The sequence below is a fragment of the Rhinolophus ferrumequinum genome, chromosome 20 (assembly GCF_004115265.2).
Source record: "Rhinolophus ferrumequinum isolate MPI-CBG mRhiFer1 chromosome 20, mRhiFer1_v1.p, whole genome shotgun sequence".
Lineage (NCBI taxonomy): Eukaryota > Metazoa > Chordata > Mammalia > Chiroptera > Rhinolophidae > Rhinolophus > Rhinolophus ferrumequinum.
In genome coordinates, this window is record NC_046303.1 from 37,317,323 (window position 1) to 37,342,106 (window position 24,784).

Below are 24,784 nucleotides of genomic sequence, written 5' to 3' on the forward strand. Positions count from 1 at the left end.
AAGGATCTTTCAGTGATCCCCTACTGGTATGAATCAAGTTGTTCAAAAGTATTTCTCATTGATATTGTCCAAATGGTCAATACACACATCAAAGCATATGAACTAATATACTGGGAGCCATACAGGATTTCAAAAAATTAAGACTGGTAATCGGTTAATTTATAGTGACAATGCATTCATATAATGTTCGATGGCACCGATTTTTACCGTGAAAAATATTTGTAAATGCTTCACTCTTGCAAGAACATACTCAAAGGCCTCCACCATCTACACGTTAAGAGTTGAAATTTTTCTTACATTTTAATTTTCTCTAAATTATTAAATCAGCAAGTACCTGACCAAAGGCAATCCTCCTGTTTCCAAACTTGTATCTATTGTTCAATGGCACCCTTCCTCTTTCATATCCTGATACCAACAGGGGGTAGAGTCATTTTTGGAAGAAATTATTTCCAGAAGTAATTATTAAGAACAATAGAAAAATTATTTTATTCCATATGGTAGCCTGGTTAGTCTTCCTTCATGACTCCGATTTGTCCCTACAAATAACTTAATCCATCACTGCAATATATACTAGCATGGTCCAACTAGGTCACCCTCAATGTTTCTGGTGCAGAACCCAAACACAGAAATACTTTTTCCTTCTTGTATGAAATTTAGGTTTTTAAAAGCAATACTATCATGCTGTCATGGAATCTGTTTTAATAGACAATAGATACAACCAGCATATCCAGATTTACAAAGCTAAACTTTGATGTTCTCAAAATTTCTCTTGAAATTAGTTTTCAGTGTCAGAAAGCAAACTTACTCATAATAATTGTTAGGAAACAATTATGAACATAGTATGCAAAATAAGAGCCATAAGTTTATTTTACAATTTTTCTATAATAGGTGTTCAACTGTGTAGAAAAATGCAAACATCACCTTTATTGTTAACATTTACATTTGGTTCTGTAAACAAAGTTGGCAAAAAGAATTTTACACATATTTATATAAATTTTTTATATAAATTTCAAGAATATGATCTTCATTGCTTCTGAAAGGCATTTAACTCTAAAAACCAGTAAATGTAGAAGTTGAAGAAGAGAAAAACATTGACAACAGATTATTTGAATTTTCCCCTTCCCAAATACCTAAAACATCACATATACCACTGTTTTCAGTGTAGCTTGTAAAACCCAAAAATTCTGACTTCTCTTCACTAGTCTGAAATAAGTCCAGTAGAGATTGTATTGGTGAACTACAAATTCTGTTTTCGTCTTGTGTAATAAGGCATTCAGTTCTTTTCTTATCTAATTCATTTGGTTCTAGATTTTCTTTTATATTTCTTCCTAATATTTTCACTTTCCGACTGATTTCACCAGAAGGTAAATTATCCATAATCTTGATGTCACACTCACTGGGTTCCTCGGGACGACTTTGGGATGGAGTCTTTGCCTGAATTGTTAGGTGCTCCTGTGAACTGTTTTTTGCTGACAGACCAGAATCATGACCAAATATTGAATGATCCTTTTCTTTCAGATCCTTTGCTGGAAGAAACACAGTATCTGACTTTTGTTTTGGTTGACAGTCACTATTATCCATATTGAAATCAGAAACTTGTATAGATGTCTGTAGCCTACAAGGATAGTAACCTACCCTTAGTTCTTCTAAGTCATTTTCATTTATAATTGATTTATGTTCACAAACATCAAGAATGCATCCCTGTTCATTTTTATCTGGAGGTAGATGTGTATCATTTTGTTGTATGTCATTTTCAGTTGTATTTAACATGGAACATTTATTAGCTGTTTTCTCATCAAGTCTTCTCAATTCACTTGAAAGGTAGGGGTCATGTTCTGAAATAAACACAAGCTTTTGTTCAGGTTTCTGGGTTTCTTTATATAGGAAACTCTGTTCAGTCACCTGTACATTGTTTTCCCTGAAGTCTTTGTGAGAAATAGGTTGCAATTCTAGCTTTTCTTTTGGTTTAGGCTTTTTCAGGACATTTGCTGTAACAGGAGACAGGGATCCAACACTATATTTTATTCTTTATAGGAGGAAAATAGAAAAAAAATTAAAATAACTGCTATCAAAAATTTCTGAGTAGTTAAAAAATTAGTAAAAATCTTTTAAAACTATTTATGAAACCTATTTAACTTAGATAATATTACAAATATAGTGAAATCTTAACATTCAGTCAAATTTACTTCAGATATTTTAAAGTAATGAAACTTTACAGATATAGCTGAAAACTCCAGTGTACCCTTCTTCTCATCCACAATCCTGTCCTGCCTTCCAGAGATAGCCAGCATCTTGAATTTGGTTTTTAAAACTATTTTAACCACATAAACCAAAGAAAGATTATAGCAAAAGGATTTGGGCCTCTTCCTAATTTTTCCATTACCCTGAAAAACTCTGTAACTTCTATGATTTGATTTACATTAATGTTGTCTCTTCATTTTAGTTAGCAATGTAAAAAATGAGTATTTATTGGCAAACCTAAGGCAGAAGCATTCATTCATTCATTTATATTTAAGTATAAAATAATTAACATCAAAGTGAATTAGAAACTTGGTATCTTTTTACTTCTAAAGACAACAAATTAGTAATCATTAAGTTTCACACACATATTTGAACTGAAACCCTTTTCTTCATGGAGGCTTTTCTTCATTGATATCCTTAGGCTGCTAGTTTGTATTAGACAACCCTAAATTACATACAAATAGGAAGAAATTTAACCAGCTTACTAATTATGTTTTATGTTATACCTGCTACAGATAACACAGAGAAATATAGAATTCCACTACCCTCTTCAAAACCAGAATGGTTCCTTTATTTTGTTTATACTTTCACTTAAGATTCCTCTCGAACAAATGGAGGATAAAAGAATGTAAAAACACTCATCCAACACTGCTCTTTCCTTTAAAGTCTAGAGATGTTTATGTGACTTGCCCAGAGATTAAAGTTGTGCAGATAATAGATAACTGATTACGGAATAACCAATTTACATATTACTAGTTCACAATTTTGCTGCAGTGTATGTTTTTAAGAAACTCTAAATTTTTACAGTAGCCCATATAATTTTAATGGTTGGAAATATACCTCCTCTCCAAATACTGTACTTTAAATCAATCATAAACATTCTAAATGTTAAAAAAAAATAGGAGATGGTTTAGGAACTATTCTACTTAGATAGTCTTAACAGCAGTTAAGTGGAGGGCTTCTCAAAACTTCTTAAGATTAACTAAAAATTCTAGTGTTTTTTAGTCCAAGTTCATGGTAAACTTCATGGCCTTAGACCAGAGGCTGACAAAACAAACTATGTAGCACACGGGTCAAATCTAGTCTGCCCATCAACTTTCTAAATAAAGTTTCATTGGAACACAGCCACTCCCATTCGTTTATATACTGCCTGTGACTTTCATTGTACAATGGCATAGCTGAGTAATTCCAACAGTGGTCTTACGGTTCACAAAGCCTAAAATACTTACTATCTCAGTCTTTATAAAAAAATGTTTGCCAACTCCCTTCTAGACTATGTTAAGATGACCTTAAAAGTAATCTAAGGTAAGCACTTTCCATAGTGGAAGAGGAGGAAAAGAGGAAAAAGAAATCAGTTCTTACCCATATTTACATCCGCAAAATATATATTCCTACTAAGAACAGGAAACTTTGGAATCATTTTTAGTTTAATAGTTTAATATTCTAGAAATTTTAAAACGTAGGCTGATAAATTACCTTTTCTTTTTAGGCACTTCCCTTTCACATTCCACAAAGTCAAAAACTAACTTAGATACAATATCATCAACAACTTGATAGTGATTACTCTGTGCAAAGTTTCTGTGTTGCTCAGTTAAAAGATGCTGAAACAAAACAAAAAAGCATATAAATCATAAAATTATATTTTTTAACCAACAGATACCTTTTTGTTCAGATTTTCTAATATTTACATGTCCCTAAAATTAGGTTTCTAATAACTACTCCAAAGAAAATACCCTTTACTAGAACTTCAAAGGAGGTTAAGAAGTACGTAAAAACTGAAACCACAGTTGACCCTTGAACAATGCAGGGGTTAAGGGTCCCGACCCCATGCAGTGAAAAAATCCACATATAACTTTTGACTCCCCCCAAACTTAACCACACCAGTTGTCCCTCTGTATCTTTGGGATACTGGTTCCAGGACACCCTGTGAATACCCAAATCCCAGAATGCTGATAGCCCCTTTACAAAATGGCGTAGATCAATGCATATACTACACATCCACAGACTCCCAGTCTCTGATCAAAAACAGTACAGATATTCATTGAATAAAATCTGCATAAGTGGACCCATGTAGTTCAAACCTGTTTCTTCAAGGGTCAGCTGTACTTTGGTTTTCAGTCAAGTAGTAATTTGTGGTTTCATTGAACTGAAAACAAATGAGCTATATCAGAAAATAAAGATGGACCTTAACCTAGTAATAAAAAAAGAAAGAAAATAAAGATGAGAAAAACATCAGTAACTTAATACTTAAGAGTGTGCTAATACTTTGAAAACATTTTTCCCTCTACTACTTTATTTTATTCTTATACAATTACAACTAAGTAAGGTAGGGTTATAAAATATTCAGTGAATGAAATGTTATAATTTAACAAACAAGAATCCAAAACAAGAATTTATATGGTAGATTAAACAAAGGAAGTACAACGAATGCTGTGAAGTATAATAAAAAGATTCTTAACTAAGGAACACATTTGAGAAAGAGCAAATAAATGATCTAAATTACCCCATGCTTACAACAGAGAGTACAGAAGTTATTCTCAATCTTAAGAAATCAAAAACAAAAGTAAACAAGTTCAGTGTACTGGGATGAAACTCACAGGAAACAAAGTTCCTTTGAAATAGGTGGAAACTCCAGGCTAATTCTATCATTTGTCAGCTGATTAGGGAATTATATCTAAAAGCCTGTACCAAGATGATCACGGAGGAGTCTCATTTGTATTTCATATAATTTTAACTTTTGATGATTTGATTGTATTTCCAAAAATGAAACGCTCCAGTTGTCACAAAAAAACAGTAGTTAACCCGTGAATAACTTGGGGGTTAGAAGCACCAAACCCCTGCCAGTCCAAAATCTGCCTGCAACTTTCACTCCCTAAAAATACTAATAGCCTATTGTTGACCAGAAGCATTACTGGTAACATAAACAGTCAATTAAGACATATTTTGTATGCGTCATGTATTACATACTGTACTTTTACAATAAACTAGACAAAAGAAAGTTATTAAAAATCATAAAGACAAAATACATTTACAGTATGTTTGCCATCTGTTTATAAGATTGTCAGTACCTACATCAATACTGTTTTATATAAAACACTAGATGTTGTATGTATTACTAACAGCAGATATCAAAAATGAAAAGACAATGTGTAAAAGAAATTCAGTTATTTACAGGTATAACAATTCATGCATTGAAAATGAAGTAGCAATATGATTGCTTCAACAGTAGCCTAGCGTAACTGACATGATTACTTCATGGTAGTAATCTCCAAAAAAAACTGTCCAGTACATTTATTGAAAAAAATCTGTGTATAAGTGGACCTGTGCAGTTCAAACCTGTGTTGTTCAAAGGTCCACTGCATTCTGGAATATATACGTATTCTCTCTTTGCTTGCAAAATTTACCACATACAAGCTACATATATGTCTAGTAATGTTAAAGGAAAAATGATTAAAATTTAAAAAGAAATATTAACTAAGTTCTGACTCAGTTTCTTCATGTTCTTGGAAGGAAAAATAATTTACTAATTGAAATAAATTAAGAAAAAACAACCTCCAACTTTTGTGTAGGTCCCCATTAACTTCACCTAGTTCTTACTCATCCTGTAAGTAATGATTTAAACGTCACTTTCTCAATTGAGCCTTCTGTGATCCTCATTCTACGGTAAGTACCCTCATTATTTATTACAATTTCATTTTATACTTTGCTTTTCTGACACTAATACAACTTGTAAATACATGTTTCATATCTATCTTCGTGACACTCATCCCACTTGCAAGTACATGCTTTATATCTATCTTTTCTGCCAGACCATAAGATGTACAAGGGTGGGGAACATATTTTCCTTGTTTGTTGCTTAATCTTCAGTAATCAACTTTGTTAAACGAATGCCTTGATATAGATGGAACTGAATCACTGTGAAATCACTTTAGATTCAAAAAACTAAAGGGTATTTTTTCATTAATGACTAAGAAGCATATACGTAAAAAACTGTAAAGCAATTTTTTAAAATATCAATCCCAACATCTAATGTTTCTTCTGTGTGGCAACCAGTGACCAAGGTTTTCATTTTTCAGTTCCAACATTTTCTCAGCATCAAGTTAGGATAACAAACTGATATTAACGAAAGTATGCATTCCAGGTTATGTTATTGCAACAACAGAAAAGTAAAATCTAAGGACCAATCTATAATTTAAATTTTCTAAATGACTTTTGGGAAAGGGAAATATTTATCAGATAGTTTAGCTTCTGATGAAAAATAATTTTAAACTAATTATATTTTTATCCTTTATTACATTTTGTTTAAACAAAACAAAAACACACAAAGCACTAACATACTTTGGGTTATAAAACAATCAAACTTCATTTTAGAATCAGAAGACAGACATAGTTTATGAACCAGAAATTTCTAAATATTGTTTTTCTCCCTAACTTTTCATCATACCATCTTCTCCAAAAACAAAGAACCCAAAAAAATCTATCTACTATTTTAAAAGTTAGTAATTCAAATTATAACAACTAACATTCAATAAGCAAAGTGCCAGGAACTGTCCAAGGTCACACACACAGGAAGCCAGGATTCAAACTTGGGCAGCCTGGATCCAAAGCTCTTGCTTTTTTTTTTTTTTTTCAAATATCAGTTTACAAACTATAATAATTTCCATCTTTTTTACCTTTCTCTTCATCCCATATCCTTCCAACTATTATTTTTTTCTTTCTGCTACTTAAAAGAATTCTACTTTCTTCTCCATTCTCCCATTATATCACATGCCTGTTTTTTAATTGCTCAGGCCTGACGTATTAGTCATCCTTGACTCATCTTCTCTCACTCCAACATCAAATCCACTAGAAAGTCCTCTGGGTCCCACTTTTAAATTACATCCACAATAGGACCATGTCACATGATTTCCACTACCACCCCTTAGTCCAAGCTACCATTATCTATTATTCAATCACATCAATCAGTTTAACTTAGCATTTTTGCATTATTTCAATATCCACAAGTCTTGTTCCCTTACTTCTCCTCAAATCTCTCCTCAAATTATCACCTTATCAGTTAGAAATTCCTTGTCTAGTCTACATAAATAGCGACATCCCTATTCTTGCTTTATATTTTCTAGTAGCACTGACATAATGTTCTCTATATATATACTTTATTATTCTTTTATACTATGGTTACCTATCTGTCATCCCCCTCCATAGAGTGCAGTCTCCATAAAAGTAGGGAATTGGTCTCTTTGTTCACTGCTGTTCGCCCAGAGCAGTGATATGTACATAGTAGATGCACAATAAATATTTGTTGAATAAATAAATAAAAATGATTTTCCAATATACATTTCCCCACTTTGGGTTCTTAAAATTTCAGATAATTCCATCAAAGAAATATATACTACTTAATAATTTATCAAGTTGTCGACCAGTCAGATGTTTATAATTTTAGAAATATCAACCCCCTAAATGTAAAATCCATTTACATTTTCGAGATCTTCGTATTTTTGCAAGCAACATTCACAATATCCTTTTTTTTTCTTCTCTTTCAACTGGAGTTGAATTGGGATTCCATCACATTTATCGCCATCCATTTGGATTCTGATAGAAATATATGGTAAAATAATTAACTGCTGAACATAAGGAATAATTTAAAAAATTTAGTCTCCTATCAAACAGAATCTGCATTAATTTGTACAGAGATTTATATCAACAAATACTTTTAACCATGTATCTTTTTAAAAAATTGAGAAGCAAACTAAGAATGTATTCTGGAGAATATTTCAGACCGCTTAAGAAAAACAACACATTTTAATTATTTGCAAATACTTTCAAGCCCTCTCCACCCCAATCTATAAGTGTTTAATTATTATACACTTAAAAGAAATTCAAATCTAGCAAAGGGACAATAAAAATATGGAGGGGGAACCATAATATTGATCATACACATTCTCTCTCTCTCTCTCTCTCTCTCTCTCTCATCCATCCACCATGGCATTAAATGAATTATTTTAATGTTTGTTTAAAAAAAATAAAAAATTACATAAAGGTTAAACCAACCTTAGTTTAACCTGGGTTTGCTTTTGGATGCTAGATGGCTTATCTACATCAAATGGACTGGAGGGCTTCTGAACAGAATAATTTATAAAAGGCATATTGGTCAGCTGAAGATAAAATGGTCTATAAACTCTAAAAAAACAAAAAGAAAAATACATGAGATTCTTTATGATGAAAGAAAACATGTTTGAAGTTTTATATTTCAAAATCAAGTAATTAATCTGTAATCTGATAAACAACAGATATCAGTTAGGCTTCCTTTTCCATTTCTAAGACCTAATTTTTTTTAACATTAAAAAAAATTTTTTTGAATTACGGTAGAACACACATAACAAAATTTACTATCTTAGCCATTTGTAAGTATACAGTTCAGTCATATTCAGTACATTCACAATGTTTTGTAATTAATACCGCCCATCTCCAGATTCTTTTCATCTTGCAAAACAGAAACTCTATATATTAAAGAATAACTCCCCGTTCTCCCTTTCCCACCAGCTTCTGACAACCACCATTCCACTTTGTCTCTATGAATTTGATGACTCTAGGTACCTCATTAAGTGGAATCATGCAGTCTTTTCCCTCTTAATTCACTTAGCATAATATCCTCAAGGTTCATCTATGTTGTAGCATGTGTTAGAATTTCATTCCTTTTTAAAGTTGACCATTCCACTCTATGTACATTATCCATCTGTTAACACGGGGGTTGCTTCTGCCTCTTGGCTATTGTGAATAGTGCTGCTGTGAATATGTGCATGTATCTCTTTGAGACCTTGATTTCAATTATCTGGATATATACCCAAAAGTGGAATTGCTGGGTCATATGATAGTTTTATTTTTAATTTTTTTGAGGAACCTCCACAGTTTTCCATAGGGGACGTATCATTTTACAATCCTACCAACACTGCACAAGGATTCCAATTTGTCCACATCCTCACCAACACTTGTTATTTTCTGGTGTTTTGATAGTTGCCATGGGTGTGAGATCAAAGTATCTCATGCAGTGTTGATACGCATTTCTCTGATGATAAATGATGTTGACCATTTTTCCATATGCCTGTTGGCAATTTGTGTATCTTTGGAGAAATGTCAAGTCTTTTTTTTTAATCGGGTCGTTTGATTTTCTGTTGTTGACTATATTAACACCTTATTAAATATATGATTTGCAAATATCTTCTTCCATTCCGTGGGATGTCTTTTTACTCTTTTGTGGCCTTTTGTGCATAGAAATTTATTAATTTTTATGTAGTCCAATTTATCTTTTATTTTGTTTAGCTTTTATTTCATAATCATAAACTTAACTCTGCAACCCAGCTAGATTTGGAGGGGGCCAAGGAAAATATGGAACCCAATGAACGGCAGTGAGAACACAATGATTATGGGGTTTTCTGAGCAGACAGGGGTGAAGGATGCTCTCCCAAGCCACAGAAGTAATGGTCTGGTAGTTAAGATAAAACAAGTCAAATTTACCAGAGTTGTCCGGAGTCAGCAATGGTGATCTTGCCGTCTTACCATTCCTGGACCCAAAGTGCACCATGGCCTCCACAATATTCATGCCGAAGACCATAAGCTTGCTATCCAACCACTCAGTCTTGGCAGTGCAGATGAAACGCAGAACCGTTTGTATTGGGTCCAGGATTTGCCATGGAAAACATGCAAGGACCCACACGCATCAGGATGAAATTGTCATCATCAAACTTCTCCCTATAGATAGACTTGCCACCTGTGCAATTATGGCATGTAAAGTCACCACCCTGACACATAAATCCTGGAATAATTATGTGAAAGCAGGAACCTTTATAACCAAATCCTTTTTTTCCCCAGTGCTCAGGGCATGAAAGCTTTCTGCTGTCTTTATAAACAGCTCCAAGGAGACAGGGCCCAAGGGCTCACTACTGACAGTGATGTCAAAGAACATGGTGGGGTTGACCACAGCTGAGTGTGGGAGGCTCCCGGAGGCGCCTGGAAGGCCTATTTCTTTTATCTTTTGTTGCTTGGGCTTTTGGTGTCATACCTAAGAAAGCACTGCCAAATCCAATGTCTTAAAGCATTGCCCCTATGCTTTTTCCCAGGAGTTTTATAGTTTTACACGGTTTCCCCGAAAATAAGACCTAGCCAGACAATCAGCTCTAATGCGTCTTTTGGAGCAAAAATTAATAAGACCAGGTATAACATAATATAATACCGGGTCTTATATAAGACTGGATATTATATGATATGATGATATGATATATAATACCAGGTCTTATATTAATTTTTGCTCCAAAAGATGCATTAGAGGTGATTGCCCAGCTAGGTCTTATTAGCACGGTAGGTCTTTGATCCATTTTGAGTTAATTTTATATATGGTATAAAGTCAGGGTCCAACTTCATTCTCTACATTTGGATATCTACTTTTCCCAATACCATTTGTTGAAAACACTGTCCTTCTCCACTGAATGAATCTTGGCATCCTTGTCAACAATCTTTTGACCATAAATGTAAAGATTTCTGGGCTCTTTATTCTAGTCCACTGGTCTCTATGTAAGTTTTTATGTCAGTACCAAATTGTTTTGATGACTGTAGCTTTGTAGTAAGTTTTGATATCAGAAAGTGTAGACCTCCAATTCTGTTCTTCTTTTTAAAGATTGTTTTGGGTGTTCAGGGTCCCGTGAAATTCCATATGAATTTTAGAATGGATTTTTCTCTTTTCGCAAAAAAAGTCATTGGGATTTTGATAGGGATTGCCTTGAATCTGGTAGCTCATCACTGGGTACTATTGACATCTTAACAATACGAAGTCTTCAAATCCATGAGCATGGGATGTCTTTCCATTTATTGGCATCTTCTCTTGGCCTAATTTTGAATTGCATTTTTCCCCCAACAGTAACGTATTTCATAAAAAGAAGCATTCAACACCTCAATAAGTACCCAAGAGAATCACACATGTCTAAATGAGTAACTGGAAAGTCAAGAGAAAAATAATCTGATTTTCCCATGCCCAATTAATTTACCTATATCTTAATCTTCATTAAGATTATTCTATAAATCGTCAGAATGAGTTTAGGAAAACCATCATTTAAATGTTATACTTAGATTTTAAATTTCCAAATAGTACCTAATAATTTATTTTTCCAAAATGTGGAAGTAATCAAATAGTAGTTATAAACCATATGGTACTACATTTACCCAGACAATGGTTATCTGAAATACTAAAAAAAATGAGTGGGTCTTATGACTGTTCTATAATAGATATTTCAAGGAATTATTATTTACAACATACTGAAACTAAATTCAGTACTTGAACACAAATTAATTAATGCTACTTTCTATAACTTGTGCCACATGCCTATGTATCAGTATAACAGTATTAATGGAGATACCTTAGTTAATTTTTCTCTTTCAATATTGTATTTAAATTATAGAGATTAAACATGGATACTTACTGGCTCTCATCTTCCACCTTTACAAAAGGCTTTTTGAGTCTACCTGCTTGAGAACATACAAAACGTTATATTAGATATTTACACATCCAGGATTTCTTTTTTTTTTTTTAAGACAAAAATACTCTGGCTAAAAAAACCCCAAATATATATCCATTATCTTTTCAATTCAATAAGAAGTTTCAAGCCTCAGGTGAGGTATTTTACAGTATCCACTCACTCCAAAATAACAGAAACTCTGTCTATATTCTGAGATGCTTAAACTAAATGGATCCTTCAAAGCGTCTATGAATAGAATTCAGAAGGATCGAGAGCTAAAAAAGGAAAAAAATTCAACTTTTATTTTCACTAATCTCTAACCGAAATTTAGCATTTCCTTCAATTATGCACATACGCAACAGGATCACAGTAGCATTACCAGTGCCTATAATTTTGATACCAATTGAAACAGGTATTTTGATGTTACATTCATTATTACAGATATCTCAAAACATCACTTATGCTCATCACTTCAAAATTACAGTTATAATTAGAATCACTGTTAGAATTTGATTTTCACATGTAATAAAAGCAAGTACATCACTATTTCATTATTAAAAATATTCTGATAACTGAATTCCAATAATTGATTTTCTTAGTAATCTAGTAATTTTTTAAAAAATGTTTTAAAAAACATTCTGAGAAGGGGTTTGTAGGCTTCACCAGATTTCCACAGGGGCCCATGTTCTAAAAAAAGACTAGGAACTACTGAAGTCATTTAAAGAGTTGTTTACATGATTTTCAAGGAGATTTTTAAATGATATGTTCTATTTTCTAAAGTAAGCAAAACACATTTAAGGATATCAAAATACTTACTTCTTGCTTTCTGTGTGCCAATACCTACTCTTTTCCCCTGAAAATAAAATAGATAAATAAAATAAAATAGTGAAAATACTGGGTTTGAAAGTACAGAGAAAATAGCAACTGTAGTTGTGCTTAAATTCCTCAAGATAAAAAAATAAAAAAATCTCATAGGGAAAGAACTACGTAAAGGGCTGATTATTGTGGCTTTGTGGGGGGAAAAAGAGAAAAAGTCCTTTAAAATCAACGCAACCAAAGATATGAAAGGAAACAATCATTCAAGAATTAAAGATCTCAATCACTGGAATGGAATTCAGTAATACAAGCTCTCTTTACAATACATGCAACTATAATAGTACCTTCCATTCTAGCTCTAATTGTTGTTGTCTTCACAGAAATAAACCAACCAATAAAGAAAAGGTATAGTTAATGAAATAATCTACAAATAGTTATATAAGTTATTTTTATGCCTTCTTCAGCAAAACCTTTATGATAAACAAAAGAATTATTGAAAATGTATTACAGTCTGTCAATTATAGTCAAGATAGAATACATTCAATATGGTTAATCAATCCCACTAATTACAACTAAAAACTCTGGACAAAATACAATAAGCAACTACTTGCAGACTTAAAAGTAAACAAAGACAGGCATATTGTGGAAGGAAGTAAAAACTTAAAGGCTACATTTAAGGGAGTAAATTCTCACCCCCACCCCATCTTTTGTCTTGCAATGTTGCCTTAAGGATGGACCTACAGTCATGGTGTTGGCAGCAACAGTGGAGCTTATGGCTAAAACTCTTAAACAAACCCCATCTTTCTGGCTAGAAAAAACCAGGAAGAGGCTCTTGCAGCCCAAAGAATACAAAGAGAATCCCTGTATTGTTTCTTCTTTCTTTTCTCCTACAGTATTGCCCTGAAGGTGGGCACCAGTTATGAAACCACAGTTGCAAAAGTGCACAGTCAGCTAAAACTGAGAAACCCCTGACTTCCTGACCAGAGAACTACTAGGAAAAGGTCCATTGCAGACTAGAGTGAAGGAGAAACTGCAGAGAGAAGCAAGCTAAAGAAGGGGATTCCTAGTTCCCTATATAAAAACCCTCCTAAGTACCAGGCTTAACTCTAAGCTGCATATATGCTAAGTAAAGGCAGACCCTAAGCAGCAAAAGCAAAGGCTTTGAAAATGGAGCTAAGATTCAAACCACTGACCAAGTCTTGGACTAACCTACAAGTGATGCATGTACAGAACAGAAAGCTGGATACAAGTCTTTGAAAAGTGAAACTGAGATCAGAACCACCACCTACAAGAATTGAGACAGAATTGATAGTTTGAACAAAACTGGATGATCGCCTGCTAAAATGACAGCAACAACAAAATCAGTGTTCTTCACTGTATTATGATACATCTGAAGTCTACACAACATAACATTAAAATGTCTATTATACAGTCAAAAATTATTAAACATATTAAGGACCAGGAACACATGGTCAATTCTTTTTTTTTTTTTTTTTTTAAAGATTTTATTGGGGAAGGGGAACAGGACTTTATTGGGGAACATTGTGTACTTCCAGGACTTTTTTTTTCCAAGTCAAATTGTTGTCCTTTCAATCTTAGTTGTGGAGGGTGCCATTCAGCTTCAAGTTGTTGTCCTTTCAGTCTTAGTTGTGGAGGGCGCAGCTCAGCTCCAGGTACAGTTGCCGTTTCTAGTTGCAGGAGACACAGCCCACCATCCCTTGGCGGGAGTCGAAACCGGCAACCTTGTGGTTGAGAGGACGCGCTCCAACCAACTGAGCCATCTGGGAGCTCAGCAGCAGCTCAGCTCAAGGTGCCATGTTCAATTTTAGTTGCAGGGGGCGCTGCCCACCATCCCTTGCAGGACTCGAGGAGTTGAACTGGCAACCTTGTGGTTGAGAGCCCACTGACTCATGTGGGAATGGGACCGGCAGTCTTCGGAGTTAGGAGCATAGGCTTTTTTTTTTTTTTTTTTCTTCCCATTGTTTTAGAGATCTTTATTGATTTAAATTACTGACCATTTGGGCTACTTTGTTTTTTTTTTTATTTTTTTTATTTATTTTTAATTTATTGGGGTGACAATTGTTAGTAGAATTACATAGATTTCAGTTGTGCAATTCTGTATCACATCATCCATAAATCACACTGTGTGTTCACCACCCAGAGTCAGCTGCCACCCCCAAGATATTTCTAATGTCAGAATTATAAGAAAAAAGATTTTATTGTAAAGGGAAACATACTTAAAATGAGTGGAAAGATACATGTCCTCGGAAGAGAACAAACCACAATAAAGAATCAAATGGAAATCGTAGAACTGACAAATATAGAATTCATTGCATTTCACTTCAGAGAGTGAAGTGTTAGTGAACTTGAATAAAAATCTTCAATTAGATGAACAGAGAAAAGACACTGAAAAAAAAATGAACAGAGCCTCAGGAAACCAACAAGCACCTTATATTCTAGCTATAATTAGTATAAAAAGGTCTAACAGTGTTACTGGAGTTGTAGAAAGAGAATGATGAAGAAAAAAAATGTTAACAAGTAACTGAAATTTTCCATACATAAATTTACACATTCAAGAAGCTCAGTGAACAGCATACAGAATAATCTCAAAGTACACCATGCCTAATCCTATTACAACTGAACTGCTGAAAACCAAAGATAAAGAAAAAATCTTGAAAGCATAGAGAAAAATGACATACCACATAGAAGAAAAATAATTCAAATGACTGCAGATTTCTCATCAGATCCACGTAAGACAGAATACAGTTAATTGTAGAACAATTGTAAAGTGCTGAAATAAAGAATTTTTGATTCCCAATTCTTTATCCAGTGAAAATATCTGGCAGGAATGAAGGTGAAATAAAGATTCTCACGTGGAGTAAAAGAACCAGAATTCACTGCCAATAACCTGCTCTTTAAAAATGTTAAAGGGAGTTCCTCAGGCTAAAGGAAAAGAGTATCAGAGGGAAACCTGGGCTTTCAAGGATGAAGAGCAAAAGGAAGGATAAATATTTGGGTAACTATTTTTCTCCTCTTAAGTTCTTTACAACATGAATTTTTTTCAAGCAAAAAGGATAACACTGTGTGGTGGATTTTGTAATACATGTAGATGTAATAAAATAACTATACCATAAAGATTGTTGGGAGAGGGTAAAAAGGCTCAAAAAGTTTTAGGGCTTCTATATTTTATTAGAAATGGGTAAAATATTAATTCTAAACAGACTGTGAAAAGTTACATATGTATTATTTTAAATTCTGTAGCAACCACTAAAACAAAACAAAAATGAAATATAGCCAAAAAGCCAACGGATAAAAATTTTCAAACAATTTGAAAGGTGGTAGGAAAGGAGAAACAGAGGAAAATATAGAGAGCATCAACATAAAACTATTAGCATATTGGCAGGCCTAAATTCAATGACATCAATAATTAAGCAGAAATCACTAAAACATACTAATTAAAGGAGACTGCCAGATTTGATAAAAAAGACAACTTTTTACTATTTACCAAAAACCAATTTTAAACATAAAGACATAGATATGTTAAATGTTAAAGGAATCAAAAAGATGTATCATGCAAACACGAATGAAAGGTAGCCAGAGTGACTATTATCAGACAGAGCAAACTTCTGAACAAGGAATCCTAACCGAGACAGAGACGAACATTATAATAATGATGATAAAAAGGTCAATTCACCAAGAAGACATAAAATTATTAGACATGTACACACCTAACAAGGTTCAAAATACATGAATCAGAAATTATCATAGAACTGGAAGGAAAAATAAATCAATCCGCATTTATACTTGGCAACTTCAATACTTTCCTTTAATACTTACAAACACTTCTGTAATCAACTTGACAATTTAAACACAATGTACAAATTCCTTGTAAAATACAAACTACCAAAGTACATTCAAGAAGAAATAAACAACCTGAGTTTCCTCTAATAATAAAGAAACTGAATTCATATTTGAGAATTTTCCAACCAAAAAAACCCCATGCCTAGATAATCTCACTGGTAAAGTCTACAAACATTTAAGAAGTAAAACTGACTCTACAAAAACATATCTAGAAAATAGAAGTGGAAATACATCCCAGCATTTTATGAGGGTAGCATTAACTTGACACTAAAACCAAAGACATCAAAAGAAAAAGACAACCAATACTCTTCATGCATATATATGCAAAAAATCCTCAACAAAATAAGTTTCAGGTAAACTGAGGGGAAAAAAACCTCAAAGCACTTTTAAAAAGTAGTGGAGCAAAATACATTTATCCAACTTACAATCTAATAAGAGTATTTATGAGAATGTAATTAGTATGTTAAAATTTACATGTATTATTTAGTGTTCATATTATATATGTCCATTCACGACTCATAAATATATCTTTCTTAAAAAGTTTTATGTTTTACTATTTGGTAAACCAAAAATATTTCAGAAACATTTTTTTCTCACATCCAAAAAAAATTTCAAGTATTAGAAATCAAGTTGACCAATTATGCATCCTGGATTATTTGGTATTTGGTATTCCTATCCTTTTTATTTGGGGAGAAATGTAAGATCTTTTTTCACAGCTATTTGTCACAGCTTTTTATTGTTTCCCTAGTGCCAGGCACACAATAGGCACTATTTGTTGAATATTGAATGCATAATAGGGGTTACTTATGTAAACAAAACCCAGTGTTGAAAAAGATAAGACATGATCTGAACCCTCACAGAGCTTATATTAAATTCAAGCCATTGTTTAGGCACTGAAACCTGTTAAAAAATATGGTGATGGAAAAAGAACTGACTGGGTGGTGAACACACAATGTGATATAGATGATGTATTACAGAACTGTACACCTGAAATCTATGTAACTTTACTAACAATTGTCACCCCAATAAATTATAATTAAAAGATAAAGAAAGTTGTTAAAAAAAAATGTCTTTCAAATCTTCTGCCCAACTTCTGTTACTACCTTAAGGAGGCCTTCAACATTTCTCTACTGACATAACATCCCAGAATACTTTGCAAACTGTAGACTGCGACCTATTAGCAGGCTGTAAAATCAATTTAGAGTTGCATTTCAATCAGTTTTTAAAAATAAAAGAGAGTACTATAGAAATACGGGCATGAACCACATTAATAATTAATTAAATATTGTTTCATGAAATTTGTTTCAGATGTACTTATATACGTGTGTAGACTTGATATGTGTGTGTATTCAGAGCCCATATATGTCCTTTTGAGCTTAAATTTTCATACACTTATTTCTATATACAATCCAAAAACAATCTGCAAAGTACATTAGCATATTTCAATAAAGGACTATCCACCCATCATTCTGCAAAAATTTGGGAATAGCTGATTGGAATTATTTTACTTATAAATAAGATATCTAAACAAATAAAGTATTAGTAGTTTTATTTAAATACTAAGCAAATTATCTGTTGCTTTCTGAAAATTACTCAAATCTTATATAAATTAAGTATTTATTAAAAATGTGAAGTTCACAATGACTTTATGAATCTTTGTGTATAACATGCATATATTGCGTAATCATGATGCAAATATGTTTCTTGCTGAAAATTGTGTTCAAGAGATTCTAGTCTTGCCAGCAACTATTCTTTATTGGCAACCAGAGGATCTTTCCAAATTGCCCATCCAGTTACTCTCCTATTAATATCTCTCATTAATTTTCCAAACCCTTCAAGATGTAATTTAACTCCTTTATAGTGTACAGTTTCCTTTATACTATCTGAATTTGCTAATTTTTCTAACTCCATTTGTCATTCTCTCACTCAATAATCAAAGTTTTACTATAATAGAGAAAATTTCCAAAACACGCCATCCTACTTATGACTTCATCTTTGTATGTTCTTCTGTAACGTTTATTTTCCTTTTATAGTCATTTAAGAATTGAGTGAAGAAAAAGCAGACTGTAAAAGAATGCTCTAAGAGAGAAAAACCTAAGAGATGAGAAAGCTAAGAGATAACAGAAGTTCCAGAAGAAAATAGGTAAGTTCGAAGAGGAAATGGATAATAGCTGAAAGACCCAATATGACTGGCTTTAAAAAGTGTTAACTTGATATGGCAATTGGTCAGTGGTTTTATACAGGTTGAAGAGTGAATGGAAAAATATGGAGATTTGAGAAGACTGGATAGTAGTTAGGTAAGGACATGAGATCAAAGGAGATTTTATTGTACAGTATTTGTTTCGAAAGATGGAAGAGGACTGATTATGTATACAGGCTTCAAAAAGGAAGCTAGTAAAAAGGGAAAGGACTGAAGATATGAGAACATTAGGTCTAACGGAGTGAAATATCCAATGTCCTTGTTTAACAAATATTTTGAAGTTAAGCCAGATAATCATACTATACAAGATGCTATACCACCATCTACAACAGTTGAAAAGCAAGTATATATCCTGTTTATGTTCCCCAAAGAAATACATTTTTCATATTAAAAAGTTCTCATGTAATAGGATAACTGGTGTTTTCCTTCAGAATGAATAACAGTATCTGGCAAAAGCAGCAGCAAGCAAACAAGAGAAGAAACAAAACTATGCTACCATCCCAGGAACAACTTTTACCTCAGAGTAAATCCTAAAGTTAAATGATACACAACAATTTAATCAAATAACAGAAACATGCATACAGTACACAGGCTTAACCCTAGGATATTCTGGCAATAATATTTTCTACTTGGCAAGAAAAATCTACAGATACATAAGCAAAAAAACAAATTTGATCACTTTCTTTAATTAAAAATTAAGGAAAATAACATACCACATCTCTTACAGAAGTGCTTGATTTCTTGAGCAAACACAATTCTTTTTTCTTTTGTTCAATGTAGTATCTAATGTCTTTATTAAAAGAAAGAAGGGTTTAAGATTAGCACTTTTACTTTTGGCATTAAATTGCTATCTTTTTTTAATTGTACTAAATTTACATGAAAGAATTATCATTAAAGGTATCTCCTGCCATCAGAATTTTCACTATGTTAAGCTCAGAACCAAGGGATAGAGATGGCTACTTGTAAGAAATAATTGTCCAAAAACAATTATAAAATCCTTACCATCAATATGAAGAATCTTTACTCCCCACGATAAGGCATTTGATAATACACTACTTGAAGGAATAAAATCCTGTTAAAAAAAAAAAAAGTTTGATACTTTTACTAGGAAATTACTATTTTAAATGAGTTAATTTAAAAATAATCTGAAGCTTAATGTAACTGTAAGGTCAGAAAACAGACCATATAGTTACAACAGCAATGAGGACATCAGCTTTTTCTTTTGGAATTTCAAAAATCAATCCTGCTTAATATATTCCCAAATTCTTGACAATGCACACTGTAGCCTTAAAGTTAATAGTTCCAATAAATTATTCCATTTAAAAATTGAAAAATGCCACGTTTCAGAATTCTCCAGTAGTATTTAAAAAGGCCACAAGATGGAGATGTTTCTTCATGAAAAGTAGATTCTGTTCTTTGTAAAATGATACATGCTGATATTTAGGCTTTTCCTATTAAAAATGAGGAACGATTTCAAGAACATCTCTATTTTCCACTTGTGCTCTAATAACAGAATATACACTGTGAAATTTTTAAATTCTTACTTACATGGTCCTTGATAGCTTTTTCAACTAATAATTTTCCTCTGCTCAAACACACCTATAAAAGACCAGAAAACAATCAAACATAGAAAGTTATAACATAGTGCCTCTTTGAAAAGGTTAAAAAGATAAAAGAGCTAAATACATAACATTTATACATTTTAATATAAATATGAAACTTAAAACAGATAACATTTACTTGTTCAAGCCTTAATGATTATCATCACCAAAATAAATATATGGTAAAAAGTGATTTTCTTAGGGTCTTTGTAATAAGCTGTCCTGTTAAGAAGTCTGTCTACAACCTGAAAACTAGATAGACAGATTGATAGATAAATAAATAAATTAATTAATTAAATAAATAAGAAGTTTGTTTTTTTGGGTGAAGAAACTAATTTCAATTGAACGAGACCCACAATTAGTTCTGTAGTAAATTCTCTTCAATATGAAAAATAAAATAGCTAGGTTCCTCTGAAATTGTCTATAATTAAATAGTAAGTTACATCTTAGTTTTTCCTTTAAACTGAAGATCTAAGAATATGAATAAACTATATACACAGTTTTTACATGTACTTCATTTTTTAAATAAACACTAGGAAAAAAAGTAAAAATGCTATGAGCAACAATTAATTTGGAACTAGTCACTGGTGTATAACCTATTTCTTTCCTCCAATAAAACATTAATTGAAAGAATGAGTCTTCCTTGGTCTCCTCTACTTTGACTTTTTTCTTCCACGTATTTATGTCTTTTTTCAAGTGATACCTCTTATGTAACTCATTTATTTTGTTTCTTCCTGCTATTTTTCCTGCTTTCCAAATGGCTACAGTAGATAAATTGAGGATATTTAAAAATAATATTTCAATAAAAAAATGAGATAAACAGAAATTTAAAAAAATGAGATAAACATTTTATTTTTCAATTTCTTCATCTCTCTACACCCAATCAAATCAGTTTAATTTATTCTTCATTGTATCTTTCAATTTGTTGGCAATGGAATGCTACGGACATGATGTAATTCTAGACGAGGAGTTGGCAAACTTTTCCCATGAAGGGCGAGATATTACATGCTTTAGGCTCTGCAGGCCATGTTATGTAGTCTTTGTGGTAAATATCCAATTCTGCCTTTACATCAGGAAAGCAACCAGTCAATACATAAAAGAATGGGTATGGCTATGGGCCAATAAAACTTTATTTATGGACAATGAAATTTGAATTTCATATAATTTCTACCTGTCACAAGATATTCTTTTGATTTCCCCCCAACCAATTGAAAATGTAGAAACCATGCTTAGCTTGCAGGCTGTAAAATATAAGCAGCATGTTGGATTAGGCCTGTGTCCATATTTTCCTAAACCCTGCTTTGAAACAAACAAAAAGGTTTCCATGTTTTCTTTAAAACAATGATGCACTGTTACTTTTTAGTTGCAAATTACTCTAAAAAATAAAAGCCATCCCTAAATGCAAGGGTATATATTTTAGGAATCAAAGTATAACTACACAAGTACCATTAGGAAAAAAACTACCTTTCCAACCTTATTAAGGACTGGAAAGCCACAATGCAGATATTGTTCTACCTAGTGAATTCTGCTGCCAGCCTGATCTTGAAAATCATGAGATCCTCAGGTTATATAGACTCTCTGAGAGTTTCAAAGCATATTTAAGAGACTTACTGAATCTGGAGACTTAAATGAACTTCCATCATGGCTGGGATGAGGTGAAGTGGTTTCTGCATTATATGTAGATTCTGGACTTGGTACAGGAGAAATTCGGCCAAAGGTTTGTGCAAATTTAGCTTCCTTTTTATTGGAAATAAGATAACTAATATCTTTGCTGAGAAATTCTTCAACACGCTAAAGGAAAACAAAGTATTTTTAAGTAAGTCATATAAACCATAAACTGTTTCATATGCTAAGCTCAGGTAAAATGACAATTTGATGCATTTTAATATTTTGTAAATTGGTAGTTTTTATACCGTATTCTTCCGAACCTAGAGCTCTAAGGAAGTACTATGGAAGTTCCAATAACAACACAAGAGCATGTGCCAGATTAATTTAATCCACATTAACAACCCCATGATACTAATTATTATCCACATTTTGTGGAGAAGAAAACTGAAGAAAAATACAGTGACTTGCTTGAGGTTACACCAGTAGTAACAAACAGACTTTGAACACAGGTATTCTGATTCAAGCCTATGCTTTAAAGCAGTACTGTCCAGTAGAACTTACTGCAATGAAGGAAATGTTCTTTATCAGCATTGCCCAGTATGATAGCAACTTGCCACTTGCGGCTACTGAGTACTTGAAATGTAACTAATGAGATTAAGCAACTGAATTTTAAATTTTCTTTAACTCTAATTATCTTAAACTTAAATAACCGCATAAGGCTTAGGGCTATCCTAATGGAAAGCACAGTTCAAAGTCATAAAGTTATAACATCTTCCAGTAAGACTTCAACTAATGGGAAGGAGGGAACCCTTACTCTTAAAATTGTAAGGCTGAAGACAAATTTCCCTACTAAACTGTTTGAAAACCACTACCTTAAATGCCTGAATTTATAAACACATGTACCAAAGTCATTATTATTGAAGAACACTCCCATCCACAGGCAGGAAAATTAAACTAAGTAGAAATAAATACTATTACTCATTAACTATTTACACTTCTAAAATATTTTACAATTCTAATTTCTATAGGATCTCACATTATGAATGGGGTAATAAAAAAAGCAAAGTACGTAAATAGATGAGTTAATTTCATCTAAGCATTAAGCAGAAATTTGCTGCTAAGACCATTGGCCCCCTTGGTTAAATACAAACCACTACTTCCTTTTTTTCCCTCTTCTGAGCAACATTTTCATTAACCAGTAAATAAAGTATCCACATTTATTTATTTCAGGAATTACAAACTCAAATGCCTACAAGGGCCAGCACATCAAATACTTCCTTCGTTTTCATAAATATGTGGCCCTAGCACTGCCAGAGGTTCCAATTTTTCAAGAGAAGCCCAATATCCTATGTGGTTTTTAAAATTGGGATAATATATGTGTAACATAAAATTTACCATTTTAACCATTTTTAGGTGTACAATTCAGTGGCAATAAATACTTGTATATCATAATGTTGTACAACCTCACCACTATTTCCAGTACTTTTTCATCATTCCAAGGTGAAACTGTACACATTAAATAAGTCCATTCTCCCCTCCCTTCATTTAATACCTATTCTTTCTGTTTCTATGAATTTGCCTATTCTAGGTATCTCATGTAAGAATCCTACATTTATCCTTTTGTGTCTGGCTTATTTCACTTAGTACAATGTTTTCAAGGTTCATCCATATTGTAGGATAGGTAGGAGTTTCATTCCTTTTCAAGGTTGAATGATATTCCATTGTAGGTATGCACCACATTTTGTTTATCCGTTCATTCGTTAGTAACATTTGGGTTGCTTCCACCTTTTGGCCATTGTGAATGCTATGAACATGGGTATACAAATACCTCTTCATGACCCTGCTTTCAATTCTTTTAGGTATATACCCAGAAGAAAATGCTTGATCTTATGGTAATTCTATTTTTAATTTTTTGAGGAATGACCATACCGTTTACCATGGCAATTGCACCATTTTACAATCTCCCCAATAGTGACTTGGGTTCATTTCCTCACACCCTCACCCACACTTATTTCTTGATAGTGACTAGCGTAATGGATGTGAGGTGGTATCTCATGTGGTTGTAATTTGTATTTCCCTAATAATTACAGATGTTGAGCATCTTTTCATGTGCTTATTGGCCATTTACAGATCTTCTTTGGAGAAATGTCCATTCAAGTCCTTTGCTAATTTCTGAATCAGGTTATATTTTGTTGTTGAGTTGTAGAAGTTCTTCATGTATCCTAGATACTAGTTCCTTATCAGATATATGATTTGCAAATTATTTTTTTCTCTCATTCTGTGGGTTGTCTTTTCACTCTCTTGGTAGTGCCTTTTGATGCATAAAACCTTCTCATTTTTATGAAGTCCAATTCATCTATTTTTTCATTTGTTGGCTGTGCTTTTGGCATCATGTCCAAGGAATCAACATCAAATCCAATGTCATGAAGATTTTTTCCTACATATTCCTCTAAGAGTTTAATGGTTCTTTCGCATGTGGATATCGTTTTCTGAGCATCAACTGTTGAAAATATTGTCCTTTCCCAACTGGTCTTGGCACCCTTGTTGAAAAGCAATTGACCACATATGTGAGGGTTGATTTCTGGGCTCTCTATTATGTTGCATTGGTCTATGTTTGCCCTTGTGCTCGTATCACACATTTCCTTTGGTTTTCCATTTCCTATAGCTGGAGTTATAACTCTTTAATAGTGAATAAAATGTCGATTATAATTTCGCCCCAATATAATATTGTTTCCTACCATTTCCTCCATCTAAATCCCAAGCTCAAGTCATATAATATTGGTATAGTTGCTCAAACAAATCACAGACATATTATTTTAAATATATTCTTTCCTCTACTTAGTTTGCCCATTCTTACTGGTGGTATATTCCTACCAGGTTTTCAAGCTCAAAGTTTATCTCTGCTATATGCTATGATTTTTAAAGGCAGAGTTAACCATTTCCATCTCTATATT

At 32.7% G+C, this 24,784-nt stretch overlaps 1 protein-coding gene and 1 pseudogene across 3 annotated transcripts in view; both read right to left on the reverse strand.

Moving 5' to 3' along the window:
• Positions 1 to 251: 251 nt before the first annotated feature.
• DBF4 (DBF4 zinc finger) overlaps positions 252 to 24,784 on the reverse strand; it is a 29,031-nt gene continuing 4,498 nt past the window's right edge. Inside the window, exons 3-12 of one of the 3 annotated variants that reach the window (XM_033088815.1) lie at positions 21,834 to 22,013; positions 20,170 to 20,220; positions 19,624 to 19,693; positions 19,335 to 19,411; positions 12,561 to 12,597; positions 11,709 to 11,751; positions 8,290 to 8,418; positions 7,716 to 7,830; positions 3,718 to 3,842; positions 260 to 2,026 (exon numbers count right to left, since the gene is read on the reverse strand). In XM_033088815.1, coding sequence (XP_032944706.1) covers positions 1,051 to 2,026; positions 3,718 to 3,842; positions 7,716 to 7,830; positions 8,290 to 8,418; positions 11,709 to 11,751; positions 12,561 to 12,597; positions 19,335 to 19,411; positions 19,624 to 19,693; positions 20,170 to 20,220; positions 21,834 to 22,013 — 1,803 coding nt within the window. In that variant the 3' untranslated portion in view covers positions 260 to 1,050. Of the gene's footprint in view, positions 2,027 to 3,717; positions 3,843 to 7,715; positions 7,831 to 8,289; positions 8,419 to 9,753; positions 9,892 to 11,708; positions 11,755 to 12,560; positions 12,598 to 19,334; positions 19,412 to 19,623; positions 19,694 to 20,169; positions 20,221 to 21,833; positions 22,014 to 24,784 lie in introns of those variants that run through there. The other 2 variants (XM_033088814.1, XM_033088816.1) reach the window with 2 other exon arrangements.
• LOC117012064 (peptidyl-prolyl cis-trans isomerase A-like) lies at positions 9,750 to 10,392 on the reverse strand (annotated as a pseudogene).